The following is a 13549-nucleotide window of genomic DNA, read 5'->3' as shown; positions in this document are numbered from 1 at the left end:
TATGTGAGGTCTGTGTGTGGTGTGTGTGTGAGGTCTGTGTGTGTGAACGTGGGGTCTGTGTGTGTGTGGTATATGTGTGTGATATGTGTGTGGTGTGAGTGTGAGGTCTGTAGGTGGTGTGTGTGTGAGGTCTGTGTGTGGTGTGAGTGTGAGGTCTATGCGGTGTCTGTGTGCGGTATGCATGTGTGTGTGGTGCGTGAGGTCTGTGTCTGTGTGTGGTGTATGTTAAGGTTTGTGTGTATGTGGTGTGTGAAGTCTGTGTGTGTGGTGTGTGCAGTGAGTGTGTATGTCCATGTGCTGGCATCTGTGTGTGTGGTGTGTGAGGTCTGTGTGTGAGGTCTGTGGGTGTGTGTGATATGTGTGAGGTCTGTGTGTGTGGTGTGTGTGAGGTCTGTGTGTGTGTGAGGTCTGTGTGTGTGTGGTGTGTGAGGTCTGTGTGTGTGATGTGTGAGGTCTGTGTGTGTGTGAGGTGTGTGTGTGTGTGATATGTGTGAGGTCTGTGTGTGTGGTGTGTGAGGTCTGTGTGGTGTGTGCAGTGTAAGCGTGTATGTCTGTGTGGTGGTGTCTGTGTGTGGTGTGTCAGGTCTGTGGGTGTGTGGTGTGTGTGAGGTCTGTGTGTGTGGTGTATATAAGGATTGTGTGTATGTGGTGTGTGAGGTCTGTGTGTGTGGTGTGTGAGGTCTGTGTGTGTGTGGTGTGTGAGGTCTGTGTGTGTGGTGTGTGAGGTCTGTGTGTGTGGTGTATGTAAGGGTGTGTGAGGTCTGTGTGTGTGGTATGTGAGGTCTGTGTGGTGTGTGCAGTGTGAGTGTGTATGTCTGTGTGGTGGTGTCTGTGTGTGGTGTGTGAGGTCTGTGCGTGTGGTGTGTGAGGTCTGTGTGTGTGTGTGGTATGTGCAGTGTGAGTGTGTATGTCTGTGTGGTGGCATCTGTGTGTGTGTGGTGTGTGAGGTCTGTGTGTGTGTGGTGTGACTGTGAGGTCTGTGTGTCTGTGTGTGTCCTGTATGTGGGTGGGTGTGGGTGTATATGTGTGTCTGTGTGTGTGGCGTATGTATGTGACATGTGTGTTTGGGAGCTGAGTTCCTATGTAGACAGAAGTCAGTGCCAAAGCCACAACCCCCCCACCCCCTGCCTCCTGTCTGAATACTTGTCCCGACATGCCCTGTGCTGGGGCGCCAGGACCTCTCATTTACTCCTTGCTGGGGCTGCCTTGGCTCTCCAGAGAGAGAGGTGGGCGGGAGGTGAGCATGCAGAGAGAGGGGTGGCTGGGTCCATGTGGAAGCCCAGCAGCTTCATCACCTTCCTGGGCGGCACCGTAGGAGCTCTGAGACCCAGGCAGGAGTCTGGCGCCTGACTCCGATCCTGGCTTCGCCTCTTAGTTGCTTTCCCCTCAGGCCTCGGTGCTCTTGAGAGGCCTGTGCATGGTTCACCCATGTGAAGTGCTCACAACAGAGGGGCCCAGGGCCAGAGTGTCTAAGTGTCTCTTAAGTGTCGGCTGTCATTTTATCCTGCTCACCGCTAAGAGAAAGTACAAGAGTGCTTTGGAAAACTAAAAGAAGGCCAAGTATTCTTAACAGACACTGTTAAAAGCTGAAAGGGTTGTGAGCCATCGCAGACACCCAGCAATTCAGGATCTGGGGACCTAGATTTTAAGAGACACTTGGGCAGGGGGATCATGGAGAAGCTCGCCCGTGGCCGGCCACGGCAGCCACGTGTGGGAGTGAGAACCTGGCAGTGAGCTAACGTCCACTTGCAAGGCACCGTCCAGGCAGTGGACACCACGAAACACGATGTGCGATTGAAAACACTGAGACAGACGGTTAAGTGACAAAGTTCACAGCAGCACTATTTGCAACAGATGAAAGATGGAAGCCACCCAAATGTCCCCCCGCTGAGAATGGATTAAACACAACGTGCTCAGTCCACACAGCGGAGGACGATTCAGCCATAATGAGGAAAGCAGCTCTGACACGCCACAGCACAGATGAACCTCGAAAATGACGTGTGGTCTAAGACCAGACCCCAAGGTTGCATACGGTCTGATTCCATCGATAGGAAACATCCAGAACTGGCAAATCCACAGAGGCAGAAAGCAGATTAGAGGTTACCAGCGGCTCTACCTGCAGGGAGGGAGGGCAGAGACAAGAGGCTGGGGAGAGACCTGACAGGTGCAGAGTCACCTTAGGAAGGTGGTGAAAATGTTTTGGAACAAAACAGGTGATGGTTGTACAACACTATGATAATTTAAAAACAAAAATTTTTTTTTTTTGAGAAATAGTCTCACTTTGTCACCCAGGCTGGTGTACAGTGGTGCAATCTCAGCTCACTGCAACCTCTGCCTCCTGGGTTCAAGCAATTCTCCTGCCTCAGCCTCCGGAGTAGCTGGGATTACAGGCATGTGCCACCACGCCTGGCTAATTTTGTATTTTTAGTAGAGACGGGGTTTCACCATGTTGGCCAGGCTGATCTCCAACTCCTGACCTCAAGTGATCCACCCGCCTCAGATTCCCAAACTGCTGGGATTACAGGTGTGAGCCACCGCCCCCAGCCCATTGTGAGTAAATTAAATGATATACTACATGCTACTGAATTAAATGATATACTGCATGCTACTGAATTGTGAATTGTGTGCACTTTAAAATTGTTAATTGTATATTACATGAATTCACCTCAATTAAAAAAATAGACAACCCAAACAATAAATACATAAATACCTTTTTTTAAGAGACAGGGTGTTGCTCTGTTGCCCAAGCTGGAGTGCAGTGGTGTAATCGAGGCTCACTGCAGCCTTGACCTCTTGGGCTCAAGAGATTCTCCCACCTTAGCCTCCTGAGTGGCTGGGACTACAGGTGTGCACCACCATGCCTGGCTAATTTTAAAAATTTTTTGTAGAGACAGGGTCTCACTATGTTGCCCAGACTGGTCTCAGATTCCTGGTCTCAAGCAATCCTCCTGCTTCAGACTCCCAAAGTGTTTAATTTCATAAATTAAAATACATAATTTTAATTAAAATTTATTATTAAAATACATAATTTTAATTTATAAAAAAGGACAAGTAACAATTCAGAGCACAATCTCTTTTATTTTGAAAACAAAATAAACAGAGAATTTGTGTGTAGATGGATAGAAAGGGAAGGTTTTCCTTCCCGCAGCACAGTGGGGATGAAGCAAAGGGGAGTGTCACGTCTTGTGCATAGTTTTATTTGACTCTTACACAGTAAGAGTAATATATATACTACGGTGTGTTTTTGTTGTTTTTTTGTTTGTTTGTTTTTGAGACAGAGTCTTACTCTGTCACCAGGCTGGAGTACAGTGGTGCGATCTCGGCTCACTGAAACCTCTGCCTCCCGGGTTCAAGAGATTCTCCTGCCTCAGTCTCCCGAGTAGCTGGGATTACAGGTGCCTGCCACCATGCCCAGCTAATTTTTTTGTATTTTTAGTAGAGATGGGGTTTCACCAGGTTGGCCAGGATGGTCTCGATCTCTTCACCTCGTGATCCGCCTGCCTCGGCCTCCCAAAGTGTTGGGATCACAGGTGTGAGCCACTGATCCAAACACCAAGCTGGGTGTGGTGGCTCACGCCTATAATCCCAGCACTTTGGGAGGGTGAGGCGGGCGGATCACCTGAGGTCAGGAGTTCGAGACCAGCCTCATCAACATGGAGAAACCCTGTCTCTACTAAAAATACAAAATTACCCGCGCGCAGTGGCATAGGCCGTAATCCCAGCGACCCAGAACCTCAGGATGAGGTCTTATTTGAAAACAGGGTATTTGCAGATGTAATTAGTTAAGATGAAGTCATGGTGGATGAGGGGTAGGCCCTAAATCCAATGCCTGGTGTCCTTAGAAGACAAAGGAGGTTGGGCACCATGCCTCATGCCTGTAATCCCAGCACTTTGGGAGACCAAGGCAGGCAGATCGCTTGAGCCCGGGAGCTCGAGACAAGCCTGGGCAACATGGTGAAACCCTGTCTCTACAAAAAGTATAAAAATTAGCTGGGCATGTAGCACATGCCTGTAGTCCCAGCTACTTGGGAGGCTGAGGCAGAAGGATTACCTGAGCAGGAGATGAGGGAGGCAGAGGTTGCAGTGAGCTGAGATAGTACCACTGCACTCCAGCCTGCAGGAAAAAACCCCATTAAACAACAAAAGATAAAGGAGAGGGAGATGAGACACATAGACACGGAGGAGAACATTTGGCTGCAGAGGCAGAGACTGGGATGGTGTAGCCACAGGTGAGGATGCCGGCAGCCCCCAGAGGCAAGGAAGGACTCCTGCTGAGAGGCGCTGGAGGTAGTATGGCCTTGCTGACACGAGACTATGAATCTCTGGCCTCCAGAACTACGAGAATAAACTGTTTTCAGCCACCCAGTTTGTGGTCATTTATTATGACAGCCCCAAGAAGCCAATATGGCAAATATATGGAGAAAGGCCCAGACAGAGGGCACAGCAATTTTTGTTTTTGTTTTGAGAGAGTCTCGCTGTGTTGCCCAGGCTGGAGGGCAGTGGTGGCAATCTCAGCTCACTGCAACCTCCGCGTTCCGGGTTCAAGCAGTTCTCGTGCCTCAGCCTCCCGAGAAGCTGGGATTACAGGTGCACGCCAGCACACCTGGCTACTTTTTGTATTTTTTGTAGAGATGGAGCTTCGCCATGTTGCCCAGGCTGGTCTCAAACTCCTGGCCCCAAGTGATCCACCTGCCTCAGCCTTCCAAAGTGCTGGGGTGACAGGCATGAGCCACCACGCTTCTGACAGCACGGTTGAGCCCCATGTGTCCAATTCGGCAGCCACCAGCAGCCACTGAGCACTTGAAATGGGGCCCATCCAAATGGACATATGCTGCAAGCATAAAATACACATTGCCATTGTCAGCTGACGGATAAACAAACGTAGGGCCTGCACACAATGGAATGTACTCAGCCTTAGAATGGAAGGAGATTCTGACATGGGCTACAACATGGATAAACCTCGAAAACATTGTTAGGTGAAATAAGCCAGACACAAAAGGAAAAATACGATATGACTCCACTTATAGGAGACGCCTACAGTAGTTAAATCCATAGAGACAGTAAGTAGAATGGTGGGTGCCAGGGGCGAGTGGGAAATTAGTGTTTAATGGGACAGTGTTTCAGTTTTGCGAGATGACAAGAGTTCTGGAGAAACACTGTGAATGTACTTAATGCCCCTGAACTGTACACTTAAAAATGACTAAGACAGGGCCGGGTGTGGTGGCTCACGCCTGTAATTCCAGTACTTTGGGACTCCAAGGCAGGAGGATTGCTTGACGTCAGGAGTTTCAGACCAGCCTGGGCAACACAGTGAGACCCCCATCTCTACCGAAAAATTTTAAAAATTAGCCAGGCGTGGTGGTGCACACCTGTCGTCCCAGTTACTTAGAAGACTGAGGTGGGAGACTCTTTTGAGCCCGGGAGGTTGAGACTATGGTGAACTATAATTGCGCCACTGCACTCCAGCCTTGAAGACAGAGCCCTGTCTCAAAAAAAAAAAAAAAAAAGGGAGAGCGGGGTAAGATGGTAAATTTTATGTAAAATGTACATTATGTTTTTTTCACAATAGAATATGAATATATACACATATACACATGTATGTATCCTACCAGATTTCAAAGACTTAATATAAAAAAATGCAAAATATCTCATTGATAATCTCAATGATAATTTTTATATTGATTACGTTACAAGGAAACTTACTGCTTTGGATCTATTGGGTTCAATAAAATATATTATAGAAATTACTTTCATCTGGCCAGGCACCATGGCTCATGCCTATAATCCCAACACTTTGGGAGGCTGAAGCAGGCGGATCATGAGGTCACCATCCTGGCTAGCATGGTGAAACCCCATCTCTGCTAAAAATAAATAAATTAGCTGAGCGTGGTGGCACATGCCTGTGGTCCAGGCTACTCGGGAGGCTGAGGCAGGAGAATCACCTGAACCCGGGAGGCGGAGGTTGCAGTGAGCTGAGATCACCCCACTACACTCTAGCCTGGGTGACAGAGAGAGACTCCATCTCAAAAAAAAAAAGAAAAATTACTTCATCTGTTTCTTTTTTTTGTTTGTTTTTTGAGACAGAGTTTCACTCGTCACCCAAGCTGGAGTGCAGTGGCGCGATCTCGGCTCACTGCAACCTCTGCCTCCCAGGTTCAAGCGATTCTCCTTGCCTCAGCCTCCCAAGTAGCTGGGATTACAGACACCAGCCACCATGCCCAGCGAATTTTTTTTTTTTTTTTTTTGAGATGGAGTCTCGCTGTGTCACCCAGGCTGGAGTGCAGCGCCGGATCTCAGCTCACTGCAAGCTCCACCTCCTGGGTTTACGCCATTCTCCTGCCTCAGCCTCCCAAGTAGCTGGGACTACAGGCACCCACCACCTCGCCCGGCTAGTGTTTTTGTATTTTTTTTTTTAGTAGAGACGGGGTTTCACTGTGTTAGTCAGGATGGTCTCGATCTCCTGACCTTGTGATCCACCTGTCTCGGCCTCCCAAAGTGCTGGGATTACAGGCTTGAGCCACCGCGCCCGGCCTAATTTTTTTTTTTTTAAGTAGAGACGTGGTTTCACTATGTTGGCCAGGCTAGTTGTTGGCCAGGCTAGTCTCGAACTCCTGACCTAGTGATTCACCCGCCTCGACCTCCCAAAGTGCTGGGATTACAGGAATGAGCCACCGTGCCCGGCCTCTTTTTACTTTTTTGAATGTGCCAAGTAGAAGAATGACAATGACTTCTCTTTTACTGAGCAGTGTTGTTCTGCAATGCCCTTCAGAAAATGACAACGTGGTCAGTTTTCCTCTTCCCCTGGTGACTAAGCTGTTCCTTTAGAGCCCAAAGATTTTTTTCCAGACCCATGAGCAAATCTTCACACCCCCATCCCCCGGCACGATGGCTTGCATACCTGTCATTCATTTCTGCATGTGCTAACAAGTTTCTGTGCGCTGCCCTCCAGCTGACAAGCTGGATTTCCACAAACAGCCAGGAGTGAAGTGCTTTTTAATCTGGAGACTTCCGGGGGTAGAGGAGCCTGCCAGGTGCCTCTGAGCACAATGCCACAGTTGAACTGCTGGGAAGGCCATACTGTTCCATGCAGAGCTGGCTCCTCTCGGCACCCCCTCACCTCCTACACAGGAAATGGAGACTGCACCCCCAAGTCCTCAGTCTACCCCTGCCTCTGCCCGGTCCATTCTCAGCCCTCACTTCCTGGGCTCCACCTTCTGCCAAGGACCTTGTTTGTCCCAGGTCTGTTCTCCTAGCAGGTGGAAGACATGCTTTGTCCATGCTGTGTTCCCATGGTTTCCCATGCAAAATAAAAATAACCATGAAAGGCACGCCTGGCATCTGCCCGGTCTTTCCACTCAGGCAGGAGGGCTGCTGCCATGTGCCTCCTGAGCTAACCCTTTGGGAGCTAACCCTTTGGCAGCCGGACCCATGCTTGATGCCATTTAAATGTGTCTCAGATTGCTCACATGTGGGCTGATTCATGACAAGCCCAGCAGGGATGTGGAAGGCTGTGGAAGCAAAGCAAAGCTCCCCAGGTGGAGGGTGCTGCGAGCGTGTGTGCACTGATGCACAGGGAAACGGCTCAGAGCCCTCAGGTCCAGGCCCTGTGGGTCCCTGAGGCCTCTGGGCTCCCTGCAGAAGTGTCCGAAGTTTAACATAGTTTCCCTATGGCCCAGCAATTGCACTCCTAGGTATACACCCCAAAGAACTGAAAACAGAGGTCCACACAAAAGCTTGAGCGCAATGTTCACAGCAGCATAATTCACAACAGCCAAAAGGTGGTGACGTCTCACAGTTCCATCCACAGATGAATTGGCAAATGACATGCAGTATGGCCATAGAACGGAATATGATTCAGACATGAAAAGGAAAGGCCAGGCACAGTGGCTCACGCCTGTAATCCTAGCACTTTGGGAGGCCAAGGTGGTCAGATCACCTGAGGTCAGAAATTCAAGGCCAGTATGGCCAACATGGTGAAATCCTGTCTCTATTAAAAATAGAAATATTAGATGGATATGGTGGTGCACACCTGTAGTCCCAGCTACTCGGGAGGCTGAGGCAGGAGGCTCACTTGAACCTGGGAGGTGGAGGTTGCAGTGAGCCAAGATTGCACTACTTCATTCCAGCCTGGGTGACGGAGTGAGACTCCATCTCAAAAACAAAACAAAACCAAAAAGTCCTCCTTCTTGGGCTGAAGGAAATTGGGATAGGGTGTCCGGGATCCTCCAGGCCCAGGCTTACTTTGCTGCTAGAAAACTTTCTAATGTGCAAGTCACTGCAGCAGGGAGACCTAAGCCCCAGCATGTGCCTCCCTGCCCTGCCTCCAACCTGGCAAAGTCCAGAACAGGCACAGAGCGGGCACTCCATCCGAGATAAGGAAGACAAAGGAATGCATGGCAGGCCTCTGTCTGGAATCGTAAGCTCTTGGGCCGTGGAACGCCACGGCGGACCAATCCACGGCGGGCGTGATTTCAGTCTCCCCTGCAGCCTTAACCACAGGGTCTCCAGCAGCCCTGGGTCAAAGGGTCCTAGAGAGACATAAGCCTTCCTTCAGGGAGCTGATTTCAGCCGATCTGGGTTCCACTTCTGACTCTGCCACTAACTTGCTGTGTGACCTTGAACAAATCACTCTCCCTCTCTCAGTCTAAACTTTTCTCATCTGTTCAATCAGTAGGTTGGACTGGATAACGATAACCCATAGTAATAATAGCTAATACTTGCTGAGTGTACCAGGTAAGATTCTAAGGGGTCTATACAGATTCACTGATTTTACCCTAATGACAAGCTTCCGAGGGAGGTATGGTCATTTTTCCCATTTTTACATGGGGGCAACTTAGGCACATGAAGGTCATGTGACTTGATCAAAGTCACATAGCAGGGAGGTTTCAGGGTCAGGACTCAAACCTGAGCCGCCTGGCTCCAGAGACAGTGCTTAGAATCATGAGAACTTTTGTTTTCATTGTTACTAATCACATCTCAACAAAAGAAATCCAAGGAAAAGAGAATCCAGACCTGAATAAAACTTTTCATTTTTCCTTGGTTCCCACAGTCCTTTGCAGTGCCATATATGCTTTTATATATACATTTATATATATATATATATATACACACACACACACTTTTTTTTTTGAAACAGAGTCTTGCTCTATCGCCCAGGCTGGAGTGCAGTGGTGCAATCTCAGCTCACTGCAACCTCCACCTCCCGGGTTCAAGCGAAATCACCTCCCTCAGCCTCCCGAGTAGCTGGGACTACAGGCACACACCACCACGCCTGGCTAATTTTTGTATTTTTAGTAGAGATGGGGTTTCATCACGTTGGCCAGGCCTCAAACTCCTGACCTCAAATGATCCACCTGCCTCGGCCTCCCAAAGTGCTGGGATTACAGGCGTGAGCCACCGCGCCTGGCCTTCAGTGCCATATTTGATTCTGCAGAGTGGTCACCACACATTCTGAAGTTGGGCACCCACCCAAGGTCCATCCCCATCCCATCAAACATGAGGAGGAGGCTCATGTGGGGAGCCAAGGAGTTTCTCAGAAGTGATGACTCTGAGATTCCTTGGGGTGAGCTGCAGGAGGCAGCCCTGCTTTAGCGGGCAGGAAGCTGCAGGGCTGAGCAGAACAGGTACTGCCCACAGTCCCGCCTGGCCCGAATCTTGTGGCCCGTCTGTCCTTTTCCCAGCACCAGAAGAGGCCCTGTATGAAGGTTCTAGACAAGTGCTTATTGGATGAGTGACAGTTCGGGGACTCCAGCGCCATTCAGGTCTGGGATGGCATCCCGGGCTGCTCACTGGTAAGTGTGTGCCTGTGATAAGAGCCTGCAATCTCTTCCCAGCATAGTTAGAATAAAATCCAAACTTTAGCCTCTACGGAGCTATATGACCTGACCCCTGTGACCTCATCTCCAATCTCCCGAGGCCTCAATCATCTTCTGATACCCTAGCCTTCTTTTTTTCATCTTACTGTCGCTCAGGCTGGAATGCAGTGGTATGATCTCAGCTCACTGCGGCCTCAACCTCCTGGGCTCAAGTGATCCTTCTGTCTCAGCCTTCAAGTAGCTCAGACTACAGGTGTGCACCACTGCACCTGGCTAATTTTTTAAAAAAATTTTTTAGTAGAGATGGGGTCTATGTTGCCCAGGCTGGTCTTGAACTCCTGGCCCCAAGTGATCTTCCTGCTTCAGCCTCCCAAAGTGCTGGGATCACAGGTGTGAGCCACCACGCCTGGCCTACACTAGCCTTCTTGGTTTCCCTCAAATGCTCATGTCCCAGGGCCTTTGCACGACTGCCCCTGCAACCCCGACCCAACACGCGCAGGTATTTGTGTGGCTCACTCTGTTACTTCATGAGGGTTCAAATGGGACCTCCTCAGAGGCCTTCCCTTACAGCTGTATCCAAAGATCCCTACCAAGTCACTCTATCACATGCCCCGCTGCAGCTCTCCCAGAGCACGGCGGCCCCCTGGACATATGGCATCTGTGTGTTTACATGTTAAGCCCCTTTCTCCTCTGCACAGCACACAAGCTTCCCAAGGGCAGGTTTAACACGTATCCCAGGGCCAAGAGAGGAGCCTGACAAACAGAGGGGAACCTGTGACAGTTTGTTGAAAGGACCTCTGTGTTACCATCTGTAAACTGAGGCTACAGTATGTCTCTCTGGCAGGGTTATGGTGTGAATCAATATGACACAGAAGGCAAAGGGCTTTGGGAATCAGCCAGCACCGCATCAACGTCCAGGGGCGGTGGCGACCATCGCTGATGTGGGCGATGAGAAAAGGAACGGCCGGCCCCCTTGCATTGGCGCCGGCCCCCGCTTACCTTCATGCTTCTGGAACTCCTCCTCTGAGAAGTTGACATCCTTGTGGGAGAGGTTGGTCATGAGCTGCTTGTTCTCCTCCTGCAGCTGGGCGATCTGGGAGAGGAGGTCCTGCGCCTCCCCTCGCCACACATCCTCCACCAACTCCAGCTCCTGCCATGGCGAGGGGACAGCGTGGGGTCACTGCCCGCCCAGGGCGGAGGCTCTACCCACCCCGACCCTCAGGGGCAGCTAGGGTTGCCGGGACTTCAGGCTGTCCCCTTCCTCGTGAGAAGTGGGCATCAGGCAGCTGGGCCAGCAAGGCCACCACGAGCCTCATATGGCACCTCTGCAAGAAACAGAAGATACCTTCTTTGGGGCAGATGCCTGTGTTTATGCTGTTAGGACCTGGCCCAGTGAGAACTGCCCCAAGGACAACCACAAAGCTGGTGCCGCATCTTGGAGCTCTCTTCAGAGCAGACAGAGCTGCCCCAGGAGTGGGGGGTTCTAACATTCCACCCTCTAATGAGGGTCTAAGAGACCCTCTGGGGGCACACCCTCGGTCTCTTGACAGACAGTTGGGACAAATCTCTCTCCAGGAGACCCAGAGGCCTTGAGAATCCTGGGGATGCCGAGGCAGACAGGGGCCCCAGCCCCAGCGTTCCTTAGGTGTCTGATCCAGGTATCTCTCCATGGGGTCTTCAACCACTGACGTGACCACCCTGAGCCTCAGTTTCCCTCAGTGGGGGAACCAGAACAAAGGCTCACAAAGTGAATGTGAGGATAAATAAAATCGGTCTATTAAAGTTATTTTGTGGGTGGCTGTAGTCAAAGAAATAGCCAATAACAAGTGCTGACAAGGATAGGAAGAAACTGGAACCCTCCTACACTGCTGGTGGGAATGGAAAATGGTGCGGACGTTTTGGAAAACACTCTGGCAGTTCTGTAAAACATTAACACAGAGTTACCGTAGGACCCAGAGATTCCAGTCCTTGGATCGGCTCAAGAGGTATGAACACAATGTCCACATGAAAACGAACACAACGTCCACATGAAAACGCATGCAGGTGAATGTTCCTCACAGCATTACTGCTAGTAGCCAAAAGGCAGAAACAACCCCAGTGTCCATCAACTGATGAACGGGTAAATAAACGTGGCACATCCAAACAATGGAACATTATTTGGCCATGAAAAGGAACGAAAGTCTGACATATGCTGCAACATAGGTGGACCCTGAAAACATTGTGGAAAGAAGCCAGACACAAAAGGTCACATGTTATATGATCAGTTTTAGAAAATGTCTAATATCGGCAAATCCATAGACATAGGAAGCAGACTGGAGGTTGTCTAGAGCCAGAGTGCTAGAGGGGAGACGGGGAATGTCTGTGAACGGGTATGGATTTTCTTTTGGGGGGTGATGAAAATGTTCTAAAATTGACAGTGGCTGGGCACGGTGGCTCACACCTGGAATCCCAGCACTTCGGGAGGCCAAGGTAGGCAGATCACTTGAGATGAGGAGTCTGTGACCAGCCTGGCCAACATGGCAAAACCCCGTCTCTACTAAAAATACAAATATTAGCTGGGCGTGGTGGTGGGCACCTGTAATCCCAGCTACTCGGGAAGCTGAGCCAGGAGAAATGCTTGAACCTGGGAGGCAGAGGCTGCAGTAAGCCGAGATCAAGCACTCCAGCCTAGGGCACACAGTGAGACTCCATGTCAAAAAATAAAATAAAAATAAAATAATAAAATAAAATAAATAAAAAATAAAATAAAATAGTGGTTCACTGGAGCCTGCTGACCCAAGTTTGAATCCTGTTTCTGCTGCTTACTAGCTGACCTTGGCGAGTTATTCAACCTTCTGGTGCCCCAGAAATAGGGAAACTAGTGTAGTATCTGCTGGGAAGGGTGGGTGTGAGGATTAAATGGTTACTATAAGTAAAGTGCCTGGAACATGCCCGGCACCCAGAAAGCACTAACAATGTGTATGCTGATCTCTGTCCCATCCCTACAATCCATCACAAGTGGCCAGGTGGCCGGATGCTAGGCATGGCCTCTGTCCATCTTCTAAATAAGTTCTCAGACCCATCTCCTTTGTCACAAGCCTGCTGCACTGGGGAAGAGAGGAGTAAGAGCCTAGTATTTGCACAGAGGGCACAAGGTCACCAGGGGAGGTGAAGGGCAGGGCCGGGGTGGAAGTGGTGGTGAAGGGATGGAGAGGGCATGTTGACCTCCCACAAGCAGGTGGGGCCTGGAAGCAGAAAGAGGCTCATCCAGCTCTGTTCCTCTCTGTTCCCAACTGGCACAGGCTGGGCTCACACAGGGCTGAGAATATTAGTCAAGTGTAACTGGCTGGGGCAGGCCGAATAACGGCTCCTAAAGTCATCCAAGTCCTAATCCCTGAGAATATGTTAACTTATGTGGCAAAAGGGACTGTGCAGAGCTGATTAAGGATCTCAGACATGGCACGGTGGCTCATACCTATAATCCCTGTAATTTAGGAGGCTGAGATGGGAGCACTGATTTAGGCAAGGGTTTGAGAACAGCCTGGGCAACATGGCAAAGCCCCGTATCTACAAAAAATACAAAAATTAGCTGGGCATGGTAGTGCACGCCTGTAGTACCAGCTACTTGGGAGGCTGAGGTGGAAGGATCACTTGAGCCCAGGAGGTTGAGGCTGTCGTGAGCTGTGACTGTACCACAGCACTCCAGCCTGGGCGACAGAGCAAGATCCCACTTTTTTTTTTTTTTTTTTTTTTTT

The 13549-nt window shown here is 50.0% G+C and overlaps 1 protein-coding gene across 5 annotated transcripts in view; it reads right to left on the bottom strand.

Annotated features, from left to right (window-relative positions):
- The window catches only part of RILPL1 (Rab interacting lysosomal protein like 1), a 65358-nt gene that overhangs the window by 45279 nt on the left and 6530 nt on the right, over positions 1–13549 (bottom strand). For all 5 annotated transcript variants that reach the window (XM_017889859.1, XM_017889869.1, XM_017889850.1 and 2 more), the window contains exon 2: positions 10815–10965. In XM_017889859.1, the coding sequence (XP_017745348.1) occupies positions 10815–10965 (151 nt within the window). The remainder of the gene's footprint in view (positions 1–10814; positions 10966–13549) is intronic.

This window comes from Rhinopithecus bieti, unplaced genomic scaffold (assembly GCF_001698545.2).
Source record: "Rhinopithecus bieti isolate Rb0 unplaced genomic scaffold, ASM169854v2 scaffold_574, whole genome shotgun sequence".
Classification (NCBI taxonomy): domain Eukaryota; kingdom Metazoa; phylum Chordata; class Mammalia; order Primates; family Cercopithecidae; genus Rhinopithecus; species Rhinopithecus bieti.
The sequence above is the reverse complement of the archived record's forward strand: the minus strand, read 5'-3'. Positions and strand labels throughout refer to the sequence as shown.